The sequence below is a fragment of the Haliotis rufescens genome, unplaced genomic scaffold (genome assembly GCF_023055435.1).
Source record: "Haliotis rufescens isolate VD_foot unplaced genomic scaffold, xgHalRufe1.0.p SCAF_7, whole genome shotgun sequence".
Lineage (NCBI taxonomy): Eukaryota > Metazoa > Mollusca > Gastropoda > Lepetellida > Haliotidae > Haliotis > Haliotis rufescens.
The window spans coordinates 37,670,403-37,688,342 of record NW_025964361.1 but is presented as its reverse complement, the minus strand read 5'-3'; the positions used below and the strand labels follow the sequence as shown (position 1 = coordinate 37,688,342).

General features: G+C 40.1%; 1 protein-coding gene across 1 annotated transcript; it reads left to right on the top strand.

Annotated features, from left to right (window-relative positions):
* Nucleotides 1–267: 267 nt before the first annotated feature.
* Nucleotides 268–14,910, top strand: LOC124144152. The gene is made up of 10 exons (XM_046513402.2): nucleotides 268–410; nucleotides 1,369–1,501; nucleotides 2,520–2,649; nucleotides 3,103–3,303; nucleotides 4,338–4,571; nucleotides 5,395–5,550; nucleotides 9,036–9,128; nucleotides 9,933–10,092; nucleotides 10,516–10,638; nucleotides 11,486–14,910. Exons 1-10 carry the CDS (start codon nucleotides 380–382, stop codon nucleotides 11,848–11,850), a joined length of 1,626 nt encoding a protein of 541 aa, XP_046369358.2. The 5' UTR covers nucleotides 268–379; the 3' UTR covers nucleotides 11,851–14,910.
* The last annotated feature ends 3,030 nt before the right edge of the window (nucleotides 14,911–17,940 follow it).

Below are 17,940 nucleotides of genomic sequence, written 5' to 3'. Positions count from 1 at the left end.
AAGAGCAGCCATTGATGTATAAGGTAAACCATGCGATATGTGTATTCCAGGATCTGTTAGCATATTCACGTTTGCACAGTGTGCATTTAAGTCGTATAAAACGGATAACTTCATCACGGCATCTATACCTGTCTACATGCTAATCCCCTTCAATTCCACAATCATTTCATTACATGTACAAAAAAGTGTAGATGATCTTTTATTTTTTATTCAGCCCGATGCCACCCAGTGCTCTCACGGAAACGACCGATAGTACCCGAGGCGGTCACATGGTATGGCAAGAAATATGGCAGCCAACCTGCCTTGCTTGTCCACAGGGCCAGGTTAAAACTGGCAAAGGCGCTTTTATTTTGCATCCCCAGGGTTTCATATACACAGAATGTGGAGGATATTTAACGGCATTCCCAGAGGTAAGAGTGACACGTTCAGATTGTAACCTGTAGTTCACGTAATATGAATGTTTTCATTCGGCAAAACAAGGATTCCCCTTGATCAAAAGTGATATTTGTTTTGATCCGTACGATCTTTGTGTGAAGACGAAATAGCCGTTCGGGTCATAGTGTCGATTTCCTTGGACTTTGGGGTGGTACCTGTGACCACCGAGGGTTGTGTTTTGGGGGGAAACTTTCTGAATCGAGTAATGACACTGATTCTAGCGTGAAGGTCATGTCCCAGTTGAAGGAAAGTCGGACATAAAATGACGCAACATGACGGCGCAGATCTATAAATAGCAACACGACATCACTTAGGGAATTCCCATTATCTTGATCGCTGATGCAAAGAAGAGATTTTCCTCTCTTCATATTTGTAAATAATCTTACTTAATGACAAAATATTTTGTATGATGTCAATCAATGGATTGTCTGGTCCAGGCTCGATTATTTACAGACTGCTGTCATATAGCTGGAATATTGCTGAGTGCTGCGTTAAACAACAAACAAACTTTAAATCTTAAGGATAGAAATGCAGTTATCCTCATATGTTTACGTCATTGAGTTTGCTTGTGGCTCCAAAATAAGGGGTTTGTCCTGTGTCCATGGTGTCTTGAGTAAGTAAATGCACTCATTTATTCTCCACATGCATTGTAAAAGTAGTGTTTCAGAGCAGGAAGGAAGAAAGTTTATTGTTGGTTCTAATAATAGTAACGACATTACAACTCATACGATCCTGTTCAGTGACCACTCATGTTTTGGGAGTGTTGCAATAAGCTTCATCTACACTAGATGGTCTATGACAGGTATATTTGCATATTCAGGATGTTAGATTCATTGAAAATTTGTACATTGAAATAATGCTTAAATATTAGTGATACAATTATGAAACCATATATTTACGATTAAAATGTTTTTTTCTAATTCCCTATTTCAGCAATCCGCCAGCATTTCCATGGTCCACGAGCAGCAACCGGAATCTGTAAGGAGGAGGAACAGCATGTGGAACATGAACTAGATCGTGTAGACAGCTGCTCCTGGTTTGAGCGCAGTCGTCGCTGTGTCAGCAGGTGAGGGGGAATTTCCAACATAATCAGTTTCATCTTCAGGAATTTATCCTGGATTCTAAACAAAGTACCCTTGCCTGGCTAATTGGCAAAAAGATAATTATTTTGTTCAAACTTGCAACCCATGCTTGCCGTAAAAGGCAACTTTGCTTGTTGTAAGAGGCGACTTAAGGGATCGGGTAGTCAGGCTCGCTGACTTGGTTGATGCATGTCATTGTATCCCAATTGCGTGGAGCGATGTTCATGATGTCAATCACTGAATTATCTGGTCCAGACTCGATTATTTACAGACTGCCGTCATATGGCTGAAATGTTGCTGAGTGCGTCGTTAAACAACAACCAACCAAACAAAACTAAGCCATAATTAGTTATAACTATATTAAGATGAACTGGGAAATTATAATTTTAATTTGGGAATTTTTACTGACATTGTAACATCGGGCTGAAAACTTGCCTCAGGACAGATCTAGATAAACCCCTGATCTGTGATTGATTTTAGTTGAAACCAAGGAATCAATCATGGTATCTCTGTTTGTTTACATGCTTAATCTTAGTGTATTTATTAGGGGCTGTAAAATAAGGTATTGTATGTAGAGAAATCAGAGTTTTGCTCGTACATGTATTACATGCTGTGATGTTTGAAGTTTCTGTTTCCATTCATGATTGATTATACATTTACAATCACTGGATTGTCCAACCAATTCTGAACCTGGACTTTTTAACCATCTCCTTAAGCTAGTTTCTATGACCAAGACAAGGACAAAGACAACATGGCCAATAACGTGGAAGAGGCATTAATGCTTATTTTTACATTATCGCAGTGAATGCAATGTTAAAATATGGAAAACATTTTTTTTTAAATCCCAATTTTGAACAAATGATTTTCCCTCAATTTACTTGCCGTAGACACCAAGTTTAAAATCCCTGGTTAATATTCTTTAATAGTTAAAATATGTTAAAATATCAGTCATGTAATTGATTTATTATATTCATAAATTTAAGTTAATGTTTCAAATTTCAGCCCACCTGAGAGTAAAGGTGACCAAGGTGAAGGTCAGGGCACAGATCGTGATAATGACTGGTGGAACAATATCCATCGGGATTGGTTTCCTTTCTGTGGGCGACACACAGCACTTGAGGCTGTCACATGGGTACGTGTTGCCCTGAACATGTATAGAAAAACAAGAATCAAGTACCAATTAATGTTTTCATCAAAAACTTGCTTTAGTTGTAGTCTTCTGAGTTCAGTATTGTGAATGTTTTTGAATGGCATTTAGGTCCAATATTTTTTACAGATTTTGATTGTGAAAATTTTGGTAAAAATATCTGAAAAAAATAAAATGCATTTGACGGGATTTTTTAAGCATCTTATTTGATTTTGGTCCGTAAACTCTTGGTCTGGTTTAGGTCCATCAGTTGCTCATTCCTGACCTGTTAAAGTTCCATAAAATCACTGTTTTTGTCTTGAAAACTCTTGATGGACACAGATCACATTTATTCCGATCAATTAAAATATATTATTGTGCAGATTTTTGAGAATTAACTGAAACTATTTACTTTGTGTTTACAAAAAATTACTGAAATGAAAAAACTGTCTCGTGCAGGGTGCAGCTGTTGTCCTGGGGATCCAGTTATCCCGTCCCCGATGGAGTGATGGGTGTATTCGCAGCCCCCTGTCCAGCAAAGGCCTCCCACCGCGGAGGCCAAGTCTGCTGTTCCAGGTGGCGTTTGCCCTCCCTGGGAAGACCACAACTGCACAGTCAGTGAAGCAAACCAGAGCCAGGCAGCTAGACACCACCGACCAGGTGAGGGGAGACAATATAGAATATTAGAGATAATAGAACATCAGCATAGTTTATCTTTCTATTATTAAGAGCAAATTACGACTTTGTCACTTTTTTAATATAAAAGTGTCCTTGTTTTATCTCGTTGCTTCATAGGTACTGCTTTGGCATTACATTCCAAAGTATTTCCCATACAAGAGTTTTACCTGTGAAATAGACCATAAACCGTATTCGACGTAATAAGCGCCCACGGCAATATTTGCTAATATATTGGCTAGTGAACAATCTCAATTAGCACCCCTTCCGATCAATGTACACAAGACTTATTTAATCGTGTATAATACGCACTCGTGTGTTATATGCACCCTTAATTATGGGCAATTAAATCCTGGAAAAATATATGTCGTATATAAACATTTCAGGTTGTCAGCATAAACCACGAAATTTACGAACTTTCAACTCTGTTTTTTGTCACCAAAAAATTATTCCAATAAGAGCCCCCTATTTCTAATTTCGAGAGCACCCTGGGCGCTTATTACGTCGAATACGGTACCCGTTAAATCTAACCCTGGACTGACCAACAGTACAACCACATCATTATCTTAAAATAGAAATGTTGACCATATCCCTATCTAGATTTAGGAATAAATGCTGTCTAAAACCGAATGATATCTTTCTGTGTTTGGTATTCCAAGAGGCTGGAAAGTTCTTCATCTATATTTAGCCAAGCTTGACCATTGGTTGATATGGGTCACATGATAGTTTATTGATAGGACCAGCAAAATATTGGATGTACGGGTACTTTTAAGTATTGCCGGTCCAGTGAACCAGTAAATTTGTAACCGAATCAAAACACTGATAGCAATACCCTAATGTAATATCGTTGTTGATTCTTATATTATCGTATTATTTGTATAATATTGTCCAAATATCAGTGTATTATATATACACATATCTGGTTTCTGTGATCTGAACACTTGATGTTTAGATATCATAGCTTTACCTCAACTTCTCTGACAAGGCAAGTACACTGATCAGCTGTGCACCTGTTTCAGCCTGTGAAGGAGGACGGGGCACTGAGTGATGTGCTGAAGGACTTTGAGGACATCTGTAAGAAGTATACCGCCCTGGGGAAGAGTGTACTGGGACTGAGGTTTGCCCAGGAGGGGGATATGTCGGAGGCTGTGAAACACATGGAGGAATCAAGCCGCCTCGGTCACGCCAGCGCTCAGTTCAATCTCGGACTCTGCTTCGAAATGGGCAAAGGTGTTGAGGTTGATCTAAAAAAGGTAACAAAAGCAGCAAAAAACATGTTACAGATGGTCTTCCTGTCTGGCAGACGAGTAACACGTGTACTTAATATGTCAAGATGGAATTTCCTTCCTGCACATGGCACCAATAGACTATGTTGACATGTCGTAACAGGCGACTTATGGGATTGATGTATGTCATTAGACTTGATGCATGTCATCGTATCCCAATTGCATAGATCGATGCTTATGTCAGTCCCTGGATTGTCTGGTCCAAACTTGATTATATACAGCAGAAATATTGCTGAGTGAGAAATCAATATCGTGATAGGACCCTTTACGACAATGATCCCATCTCAACTGACTTGAGTTAAGGACTGTCAGCAGCACAAAATGTCTACCTTTGTCACAAATCATCCTCTTATGGGCTACTTGAAATTTTAATTGCTGGTCCCCATATGGTTTAGAATAGGTCCTCAGCACCCTACGCTTGTCATACGAGGCAACTATATGGATTAGGTGGTCAAACTTGAAGACTTACTTGCTTGATACGGTGACATCATACCTTGATGTTATGGAGAGAGGCACATGATACCAATCACTGGATTGTCTGGTCTAGACCTGATTATATACAGGCCACAGTCAGACAGATGGAATATTGCTGTGTTCAGCATTAAACAAACAAACAACACAAATAGTAGTCAGGCATGCTAGTGGTGTAAAGAGTGCATTTTTTCATTACCGGTACTCGATTATCTCTCTGCTTGGTCTGTAATGTGTTGTGATATTTCCTGCATGCGAAACCTGTTTTGGGTGATATATACTGTTCCTGATAGTGAATGTAGCTGGATTGTGTTGCCAGGCTGCAGAGTACTACAGGATGGCTGGGGAGGACGGACATGCCAAGGCCTTGTATAACCTGGCGCTGCTGCACTTGAAGGGGGAGGGAGGGATGAAGAAGGACACGCCCACAGCCATGTTGCTGTTGGAACAGGCGGCTCAGTCAGGACTGACAGAGGTAAGAGAGTGGCACTCATTTATGGAGGAATTCTGATTGAGCATGGTCAATGTGACCTATTATAACCATGAAGATTTGGGGTAGAATAGGTCTTCAGCAACCCATGCTTGCCATAAAAGGCGACTACGCTTGTCGTAAGAGGCGAGTAACGGGATCGGGTGGTCAGGCTCGCTGACTTGGTTGAGGCATGTCATCGTATCCCAATTGCGTGGATCGATGCTCATGATGTTAATCACTGGATTGTCTGGTCCAGACTCGATTATTTAAAGACTGCCGTCATTAGCTGGAATATTGCTGAGTGCGGCTTTAAACAAACAAACAAACAAACAATGTGACCTGTGTGACTGATTGTGTGTCACCTTATACAGATATTCCCTGTGGGAAGTCCTCATTGGAGTAGGTCAGTAATCTCAGGCTTGACGTTAGAGACGACTACAATGGGGATTGGCTTCTCTGGCTCACTGATTGTGTCATTGTCCCCAAAGCTTGGCATCTTGCTCATCACACGGGGATGTTTGAATGTCAATTTTTCTGAATTCCCCCGGGGTCACGGGTGGCGCAGTCGTCTAAGGTTCGCTGTGCAGAGTTGCGTCCCTTGGGCACGCCAGAAACCTATGATTGTGGGTTCGAATCCCGGTTTGCCCCGATTATGTTTCTAGGTTTGTCAGCACCATACCCGTGCTCGTGGGTTTCACCGAAGTGGTAAACGTCTGAGACCTGCATCACTTCGGGCTTTCCTCCCACATTAAGCTGACACACCGCGATATAACTGGAATATTGTTAAAAGCGGTGTTAAACCCAACTCACTCACTCACTCTGAATTCCCCCAAACAAATTCAGATGGCTGTAGAGACTGTATTCTTACTTAAATGATTTTTAGATCACTTTACTAAAGGGCCTGTTTGTTCACCGTCCATCTTTAACATATTCTTTGTTGACATGTCTGCACTGTTGAACCTGAAAATTCACATGCTGGCTTTGTTCAAGAGGTTCTGATCTGATTTTCAGTACAGAGCTACAGATAAGCAGCATATTTGCGTAAAATACCCCCCAAAATATTCAAAACACAATTACTTTCAATTAACTTGCTTACAGAAATGCATGCATTAAATGAAAACCTCAAATGTATAAAAACAGCTTGCGTAAATACCCAATGAAACTTTTTCAGAATGTGTACAAAGGAGCTAATTTCCCGAACACAATTACGAGCTAATTTACTTTCTCAGTCAACCCTATATATACTACTCAAAAGAAGTTAAAGAACACCAGATATATAATACACGATTTAGCAAATTGGTCATGGCATTATGTGTTATAACATTACTATCATCTAATGTTTGGCAACATGTTGCACCACGTCTGGGGTATTGCTGATCCTCCTGACACTTTCTGGAAACCCTTCTGGTAGTCATGCAAATGAATTGAAAACATGAGCAAAACACAGGAATATTGTCGCCCAAACACAACGCTGCACCTGTCCTTAGCAACAACCAACACAATTTTCATGCTCAGCATATGAAAGTGGTGATGTTCATGGTGCATGTGCATGCTTTCCCTTTAAGAAGGCGATGATGATGATCGTGTTATCACACCTTCCAAAACCATGCCACAGAGACGACATCTGACTGATGTTGATAGAGGACGAGCTATTGGTTGGCTCCAGGATTGCCTTTCTTTACCTGAAGTGGGCAGAAGATTGCAGGTGTCCCCCTCTGTCATTCACACCTTTGGCATCGTTTTGCTGCCACTGGCGGAGTGCAAGAGCGACATCGTTCTGGACGGCCAAGGTGTACCTCACAACGTGATGACCGATACCTGGTTCTCCAAGCACTCAGGCAGCGTACATTAACAGCAAACAACCTCAGGTTACAGTTAAGGGCTGTCAATAACACTGTCGTTAGTGATCAGTCGGTGCGAAACCGTTTACGAGCTGCGCACTTGAGAAGTCGACGACAAGCAGTGAGACCACCTTTACGTCCAGTTCACAGAACAGCACGTCTGGCTTGGTGTCGACAACATGTGCGTTGGAACAGACAGCAATGGTCTCGTGTACTGTTTACAGACGAGTCGCGATTCTGTTTGCAGCTCAATGATGGAAGAATACGGGTGTGGCGTCGTACTGGAGAGAGATTCACTGATGCCACAGTACGTGAACGTGTCGCTTTTGGTGGGGGATCAGTGATGGTATGGGAAGGATTCAGTTGGAATCATAGGACTCCTCTGTACCATATTGTCGGGAATCTGAATGCTGCCAGGTACCGTGATGAGATTCTTGAACCCCTGGTATTGCCCACACTTCGTCAGATTGGTCAAGGTGCTATCCTTCAGGACGACAATGCAAGACCCCATCGCGCTCGGATTATCACTGACTATCACAGACAAAGGCAGATTACCGTTATGCAATGGCCTGCTTATTCGCCAGATCTGGCGCCCATTGAACATCTTTGGGATGCCTTGGGAAGAGCCGTTCAAGCTAACCACCCAACTCCTGTTAATCTCCAGCAACTGTTAGGATTTCTTCATCAGGAATAGCAAGCAATTCCACAGACAACACTGCGGCAGCTTGTTCGATCTATGCGTAGAAGATGTCAGAACTGTATTGCTTCCAGGGGTGGGCCTACCCGATATTGAAGGAACAGGATTATCCTGAACTGTAGTGTGTGACTTTTGATTTATAGGGTACATGCAATGCATATTGATTTGCTCTGGTCAGCTGTATGCCAGCGTTTCTTTCGTCAATGAAATGTCATGATTAAATAATTATCTTTCCCAATCAGTGTTGTTCCTGTGGCCACGATTTATTTTTGGAGTGATTTTGATAACTTATTTGGGTGTTCTTTAACTTCTTTTGAGTAGTATATTTAGAACAGTTATGTACATCCAAAACATAATTTCATTTTTTTTAAATCTTAAAATGTTCACTAATTTTTGGGAAAGCCCAATAGATGAGTGAAAAAATATTGGTTACTCAATGAAAAATGTAATAACCCCATTAAAATAGAAACCCTTGAGTAAAAACTCAACTGCTCAAAAAGTTATCTGGAGCTCTGCAATATGGCTGCTGTTATTACTTCAAATAGCTGCAGTTGTTTTATATTCGTGTGGAATTGCCATTATTTGATTTGGCTTGTCCCCAGGCCCAGACCTACATGGGTGTGTACTACACGGAGGAGGATGCTGTTATTACTTCATATAGCTGCAGTTGTTTTATATTCGTGTGGAATTGCCATTATTTGATTTGGCTTGTCCCCAGGCCCAGACCTACATGGGTGTGTACTACATGGAGGAGGATGCTGTTATTACTTCATATAGCTGCAGCTGTTTTATATTCGTGTGGAATTGCCATGATTTGATTTGGCTTGTCCCCAGGCCCAAACCTACATGGGTGTGTACTACATGGAGGAGGATGCTGTTATTACTTCATATAGCTGCAGCTGTTTTATATTCGTGTGGAATTGCCATGATTTGATTTGGCTTGTCCCCAGGCCCAGACCTACATGGGTGTGTACTACACGGAGGAGGAGCAGCAGGACATGAAGAAAGCAGTGAAATTCTTCACTCAGGCCGCGGAACAACACGTGAGTGCTGGCAAGATGGGAGAGTGTTGGGGAGGTGCTGGGGATTTATGACAAAACGACATGGGTTGGTGGTTGAAATAAAGATACAGTGATCTTATAGAAGAGTTGTACGTTTCATGGAATAAAGAAAACCATGTTTACCCTTTTCACGAACATCTGGTGTCATCACTGATTCTCTGTGATCCATTCATAACTTTTTCATCCCCATTTTCCTTTTGGAGTCTGTTTCGGCAATAATTCAGCGATAGAAATTGGCACTAGTCCTATGGTCCTTGCCAAACTGCCAAATAGTTAAGGTATCATAAGGACCAGTAGAAATGTGCCATTTTTAAGGTTTTGCGATATGTTATCATTATGAGGACTAGTTGACTAAAACTGTTAGTTTCTATTGCTGTAATTGAGGCAGATTTTTCTTTGGCATTGATGGGTTACATTTATGAGTCAAAGGGTAACCATGCCCATTCCTAGACTGACCTACTTTGATTTTGAAAACAAAAATCTGAAAATTTTAAATTCTTTGCACATTTCCTTTCCCTAAAAGATAACATCGAATATGTTGGAGTGAATGTTTTGGACACCATTCTATTGGACTAAGGATTCGTCTCTGAAAACATATAGTTTTGATAGAAACAAACAACTCCATTTAAATTGAGAAGGAGCCCCAGTGAGATGGGAGACCTGTGGAAAATCTAGACTTGCTTCATTTGGAGCTATAGCATTACAGCATTACAGTAAGGGATGGGTGGAAGGGAAAATTGGTTATTGGACTGTGAGACAGACAAACCATTCTCTCTGTGTTGCCAGGACCCTGAAGCCCAATACTTCCTGGCCATCTGTTACGAGCAGGGTTGGGGAGTGGAGGTGAACGAGTGCAAGGCGGCCCATCTGTACTCAATGTCGGCGCAGAGCGGCCATGATGGAGCCATGTACAACCTGGCGGTGTTCCACGAACACGGTCTTGGAGGTGGGTACTGTGTACCACTGTAGTACTTGCTCACTTCATATATTTTGACTTTCTGGGCCTTTTATGTAGTGGTGAACTTGTTTTGTGGAAGTAGTATTTGAATTTAGGAAAACATAGAGACTTATTTGCACTAATAGAATACATTTTATGTTTTAATCGTTATATTTTAATCGTTATGTTTTAATCTTGGAGTTACTTCCCATTGCATCAAGATTTTTTTAAGCGACTCTTTTTTCATGGAAAGTGTCCAATTCAGTTATGATGAAATTTCTAAATTCTAATTTCTAAATCTGTACAATAACAATATGGATTTCTACACCACAGTGCACTAGTATGAATGTTCTAATAGATATGAATTATGAGATGTCTGATACAATGAGCTAAGGTTTATAATAGTTTCCTACAACTTATCATCGTTTGCAGGGATTCCGAAGGATGGTATTTCTGCACTGTATCTGTACAAGAAGGCGGCTGCCCAGGGCAACGAGAGCGCCAAGTTCAAACTACAGGAGTGGCAGGCCCAGGCTGCTGTATGGGAGTGGAAAGGTGGGCTTGGGATTCTTTAACTGGCATGGTTTGCTTGATGATGTTAGAGATTTTATGAGTGCTTCAAATAGAGCTGATTTTTGCACATAGGAGTTGGGTGAATTAATGGAGGGGTTTATCTGAGCTTTCACAGAGGCCTTTATTTGGAACTGGGTATACGGCAAATGTTTAAAAAATAACCAAATTCGAATTAAAAATGTCCAATATCAGCCTGTTGGGGTTACCATGATAATAAGTAATGTTTTAACTTTGCAACAGGGACTTATGTTAACTGATAACAGGACAATAATGAGAGGATAATTTGTAGTGGAAAATAAAGACTTTTAAAGATTTCTCAAATATTGACCCAATTTATTTCCCTTTTTGCCTTCCCTGAGTACTTAGTTTACAACATGGACACTCCTTCATAAATCCCTAGGTAATGACAATAAGGGTTATCACATGCGTCATACAGGCTCCAGTATCTGCACCAAATCTTGGTAAAAGTGTAAAGAAAGATGTTGTCATTACTTGTCTTTGGGTGTAAATTGTATTGTGTCATAATTAGTATTTAGCATTTATTTACAGTTCGCATTAGGACTTGTGTTCCAGGTACAAAAAAATCAGCTTAACTTCAATGTTAATGTGTAATATTTCTTTTCAGAAATAAAATAATTTTTCATTTTTAAGAGTCTGGCCATGGTCAGTTGTTTGATGATAAATATGGCAGAAGTTTTATTGTTAAAAGAACAAAAAGAAGAAAATAATCTACTGATGAAAGTAAGGCCTACAATGTAGTCTTGTCAAAATGTTAACCACCAAAAGATTTCTTTAGTTCCTGTAATTACTGTTTTTAATTTGTTCCCAGCTGAAAATGATGACTTGGAAGGCGGGAATAACTCCTTGCGACCACCAAAGATTCTTCTAAATGCGTCCAAGTCATCTCCATCAGTTACAGAGTATGTACGGCAGAATATTGGTCAGCTTTGTATAGGCGCAGTGAGACCTGCGTCCGAACCGGTGTTTCCTCCCCAGCATATAATTGTTACCTCCCCTGAAGGAAGATCAAAGTCTGAGCAGGTGTTGTTCTACCTCCGGCCTGAGGAGGTAGACAAGAGCGATGATGCCGACAGCGGATATGGCAGCCCCCCGGCTCTCACTCCCAACTCCTCCGGTGTTGGACTGCACCGGAATGCCACAATGCCTGATCTGAGGACATGGGAATGTGCTTGACGACAGTGATAACTCTGAAACCTTGTTGGCCCGGAAACCCTTCTTTCCAGACCAGTTACTGTTAGGAACATCTGAATATATACAAAGGACATTACTCTGTATCATGTTTTGTAAATCTGGACGATTTCACTGAGAATGGTGCCGTCTGGATTAATGATATTTCACTACATTCAGTGAGTATCATTGTTCACTGTAATGAACACTCGTGACGTGAGAAGCTTCGAAAGGTTGAATAAATTTGAGAAGGATATTATTTTGTCATAAGAAGTACATTTGAATGGCAGGTAGGCTGTTTGATTCAAGACGTGTTAATTTTTCCCCCTGACCAAATTGAAATATTCAGATTGTTTTCGAGGATATGAAGTTTGTTCGAAACTTGCATCATGTTAGGTGCTTGAAGCATTGTTGAATTATGTCCCAAACTGCATCTTATATTTCTGTCCGTGAGTAGATATTGTATTGTTCAAGTGAGATTTTATGTATGAATAGTCCAAGAAAGATATATGTAAGGTTTTCCTGAATCTGTGTGACGGGTGAAACTAGGTACATATTAGAAACTATTAGATTACCTTATTTTCTTGTGTGTAATACATACCCCTCATTCTTGGGTACAGTTTTCTGGGTAAAATGGTATAAACCATGTACACTGTACAAAGTAAAGTGCAAACTGCCTCATTTTGCTGCAGATGACGTCTTGGCTTGAATTTCGACAGTGTGCAAAACAGACCTCCCTGTCCACACATGTATTTTTTGGGATAAGCAGTGTGCATTATACACAAGAATATACTGTACTCGTTTCATTTTTTGTCAACATAACATCACATCTAAGGCTAAAAAATAAAATCTAAGTTCTCAATGGCCCTTGGAAAAAAATGTGAAAAAGGAATCTACCGGGTGTCAGTTTTCACCAAATATATTTCATTTATGGTAAATGTTTTGTTATGATGATTGCAGGAGAATCAAGAATATTTATTTTTTAGCCTTATCTGCTTAACCAGATCAATTGTGTTCATGTCAATCATTTGATGAAACAGTTCAATTTTTCATCTAAGAAACTTCAGCTTCTTTTAAGATCAAACAATTGAGTTGTTGTTTGCATGGAGAAGAACTACACAGTTAAGACTTTTGTATGCATTTATGAAAACGAGAGTTTAATAATGTCATACTTCCGGCATTATGGAACAACGCACAAAAATTGTCCTGATTTTGTTTTACTGTTAACTGTCTCAGTGCTTCCTAAAGAAAAATGTGCATCTTTAAGCATAATGCTGTGTGTAATAACGTGTTTCTTGTGTTGGGGGAAAAACAAATCAAAATAGAATTGTTGTCAAAATATTTTTGTAATTAATATACTTCTTGTCATGATAAGTGAATTTCTCTGAAGGAACTGTCTTCCAAAACTTTTGATATCAACACTGATATGAAAGAATCTGTTTCATTTGGTGGATGCTTATAGTTTTAGGTTGTATTCTGTCACGACTCCAATGAAAATGTAGACTTGATCTTAGATAGTTTGTTCATGGTAACTATAACTAAACCGGCATTATTTAGAGTTGACCGTTACCATGGTTACAGTATGAATATACCAGGCCAGTTCTTATTGTTAATACTGCCCCACTGTGGATTTTCACAAGTCATACTCATTTCAATCTCATTAAAATAAGATCTTAGTTCTCGCTACCGCTAAACAAAGATCTGAAGACATCCCAGTTTGGGTCATGTCAGAACGACCTTTCATCCGACCAATCAGTGCGTCGCTTACCAGATTATGAAAGTGACAGTTGGAATGTGATTTCTAATCATGCAGTCTCGAAAACTTTATCATGGGGTATATCCGAACAATAGCTACAGGTTTAATGACTGAATCCTTACAATCTAGACCATCTATTAGCCATTCCAGAGTGTGTTTTTGTGAGAATTTGTCAAAATATGTTTCGAAGCGTGGTCGCCAATTTGAAATTTGTGCCGTAAAGCACGAGAAAGCTGCCTTCTGATTGGTCATTCCATTGGTCGGTCAAGGTTCGCGCAAGGTCGGTCTGACATGACCCGTAATGGGATGTCCTGAGATCTTTGTTTAGCGGTAGCGAGAACTAAGATCTGATTTTAATGAGATTGTACTCATTTATGTTGAAAACAAGTGTCTAGTGACTCGACCATGTTGGGTAATGTGTGCCTGTCGGCAGTTGGTATACATGTGTAGGCAGAGCTTGAGATCCATCTGAATAATTTTCATTTTTATGGATAAGGAACCCCTTTTCTGTTAACAGGGGTTTCCTACCTTTTGTTAAACCCCATATTGCTCGGTAATGGGGGTTAAATGTTTTTTGTTTTACTGAACTGGGTCCTCTAGTGGTCTGAAGCACTGAATAGGTGCTGATGTGAGGGGTTTAAGACCGGAGAGGTGCAAGGCTTTTGAGTTATTCTACCCCGTAACCGTGCACTGTCACCTTTTACTGAAGTAGTTGTTTTTGAGGCCCACATGAATAATTTCTCACTTTAGTGTGTTTTCAAGTTATCTTACATTTGTGATAATTGAATTTACTCCTTGAGTATTTTTACTTACATATGTAAATTTACAAGGTCAATATAGACATTAATAATACATACTGATAGTCAAACGTTAAGCAACGAATTGTGAGCAAGTTCAGTGGTGGTTTTACTTTTGACCATGAGTATATATCAGTGTACAAAGATAAAAAAAATGGTACAGTTCTACACTACTTCAACCCCCTTTGAAGATACAACCACTCACAATCTAAGTTACAAATTAAACACTACCAATATTATAAATTTAACTATATACACAATTTCTTATGTTTCGAGTAGGTTTAGTCCTTTGAAGTAGCAAACATTCCATCGCGGCGTGAAGCAGTGTGGGCACAATAGATGTTGTGACGCGTTTCTCCACACTTTGTTGTTTCCACTGCCTAGACATTCTTCACATGTACAATAAGGTAGTTCAGCACTCGGCCTTTCACATACACATCTTAAATTGTTTGATAGGCATTACTTAGAAGTTGACGGATGACAAGATAGACACAATTTTATGGATAACAACTTCTTTAATACTGTGAAAAGCGACGTTTCGGTATAGATCCTTATACCGTTGTCAAGCAAGACTGAATGAGGGACATAGTACAGAATATATATAGTAGGTGGAGGATGTTATCCCACTCATGTATGCAATTGTTGTTACTGTTAATCCTCTACTGTAAATCCTCCACCTACTATATATATTCTGTACTATGTCCCTCATTCAGTCGTGCTTGACAACGGTTTAAGGATCTATACCGAAACATCGCTTTTCACAGTATTAAAGAAGTTGTTATCCATAACATTGTGTCTATCTTGACATACACATCTGTGGTGTTTCAAACCCTGGGTGTGCATTGGAATATGCTTCTAGACATTTTTACATACTTTTTATTCTTACCAAATAGTGCTTATGTAAGAGATCAGTGAAGCTGTGTCACTTATGCTGTCATATCATTAACATTAATATGGCTTTCATTTACCCATCTTATGTGTATCATCTTTGAAATTTGTTGAGTTTTGTATATATATAGATGTTGATAATAAAATGTGATGAATGCTTTGTTTGTTGGTTCGTTTATTGTTTAACGCCACGCTCAGCTATATTTCAGGTATATGACCAGGGTCTGTAAATAATAGTCTGGACAAGACAATCCAGTGATTGTCATCATGAACTTCGATAAACGCAATTGTGATACGATTACATGCACCGACTGAGTCAGGGCGACTGACCGCCCAATGCTGTTAGTCGCCTCTAACTGCAAGCATGGGTTGCTGAAGACCTATTCCACCCTGGATCTTCACGAGTCGTGATGAATGTAATCAGGTCATTGCTATCAGATGGATTGTATGATTGGGTATGAATACCACAACCGAGGGGAATCTAGCCAAGAGCTGTGAGGGGGTCCAACAGCCAAGACACAACCCTGCTTCACAGATCTGAACATGAGTTTCATATATCTATGGGCGTTTCTGTGGTAAACTTAGGGCCCTATATTTCTCGGATTGTTTAACAGCAGCTACATGCTGAAATTTTGGTCCTTATCTTCTCAAATGATATCTCTAACCATGGATGTGTTTTCGGGGGCACAGGTGGCCCAGTCGTCCAAGGTGCCGCGATTCGCTGTGGAGAGTTGGGTTTCACCGGAGTGGTAAACGTCTGAGACCTGCATCACTTCGGGCTTTCCTCCCACATTAAGCTGACACGCCGGGATATAACTGGAATATTGTTAAAAGCGGCGTTAAACCCAACTCACTCACTCCATGTGTTTTCTGCTGTTCTCAACATTGGTGGCTTACAAGATTGCAAGGCAGAGATAATTATCGAACATTTGGCTTGTTAAATCCTGTACACCCACCTTACAGTTTTCACTGCAAGTTCACATGTTACAGAGAAATATTTTTCAGTGTAATATTTGTTTGGGAGAGTATTTGGATTAACGCTGCAAGCATTATTTCAGTTGTCAGCTTGATGTGGGGGGAAAACCTGAAAGTCAAGAAAAGCAGGTCTTGGACGTTTGCAGCTTTGGTTAAACCCACAAGTACAGGGATGGTGCTCACAAACCTGGAAACTTTATAAGGGCTAACTGGGATTGGAAGCCATGATCAGATGTCTTGCATGTTCTAAGTGATGCAGCTCTGCTCAGTGAATAGGGCACCTTAGATAACTGGGTGATGCAAGGCTTAGACATTTGCAGCTTAGGTAAAACTCAAGCACAGGGATGGTGCTGACAAACCCTAATCACTTTATAATGTTTAATCACTGCATCACCATAATAGCTGTTTTCTGCATCTGTTTCCAAACTCATTGAAATCAGACCTTGGTTCTCGCTACCGCTAAACAAAGATCTGAGGACATCCCATTAAGGGTCAAGCAGACCGACCAATAGAATGACCAATTAGAAGTCAGCTTTCTCGTGCTTTACGGCACTAATTTCAAATTGGCGACTACGCTTCGAAATATATTTTGACAAATTCTCGATTACAAATTTGAAACCTAAACAAAAGAACATTCTGGATTGGCTAATAGATGGTCTAGATTGTATGGATTCAGTCATTAAACCTGTAACTATCGTTCGTAATACCCCGTGTTAAAGTTTTCGAGGTTGTATGATTAGAAATCACATTCCGACTGTCACTTTCATGATCTGGTAAGCGACGCTTTCATTGGTCGGATGAAAGGTCATTCTGATGTGGGATGTCTTCAGATCTTTGTTTAGCGGTAGTGAGAACTAAGGTCTGATTTTAATGAGATTGCATCTGTTTCATTCACATTAATTCAGATGTTCAGAAATAGAAATTATAAAATTAGGAATAACTTCCATGGATTATTATACTATATATAAGTTTGGTGCCTAATTATTTGGCTAGATGGAAGATATGATGGGAAAAGGGTCAGGAAAGTTTCTAGCTTGGGAAAGTCTCCGCTTGTCTTTAGTAGAAACCCAGATCAAGATCAATTCATGATATGAAACTCATTGTCTCTCTTCATCTCAAAACGGGTCTCAATGCTCCAAGGAATTTATCTGTGAGTCGGTGAGTGAGTATGGTTTTACGCCGCTTTTAGCAATATTCCAACAATATCACAGCTGGGGAAACCAGAAATGGGCTTCACACATTGTACCCATTTGGGAAATCGAACCCGGGTCATCAGCGTGATGAGCGAACGCTTTAACTACTAGGCTACCCGACCGCCCTGAATTTATCTGTGCACATATATGGGCGATTGTTCTCACTAGTACACTGGTGCCCAGCTATAACAAAACATACAGATATTTCATATTCATTTATGTAGAAAATGTAAGTGTAGGCACATCCTATTGTGCCTATAGCAAGCCACACCTCTGGCGTGTGTATGTGTGCGTTTGTACAAGTTCGGACTGGCGCATGTAAACCGAACCCCAATACCACCTACAGACTCTGAACTTACCAGTCCTTGTTTTATCCTCTTAATGTCGAGTGGGGCAGGGAAACAAGTTTGATCTCTTAACACGATGCTACCATATTCGCATCTATTATGTGATTCATGGAATGTGGTAAATTCTCGTGTACTTGTAA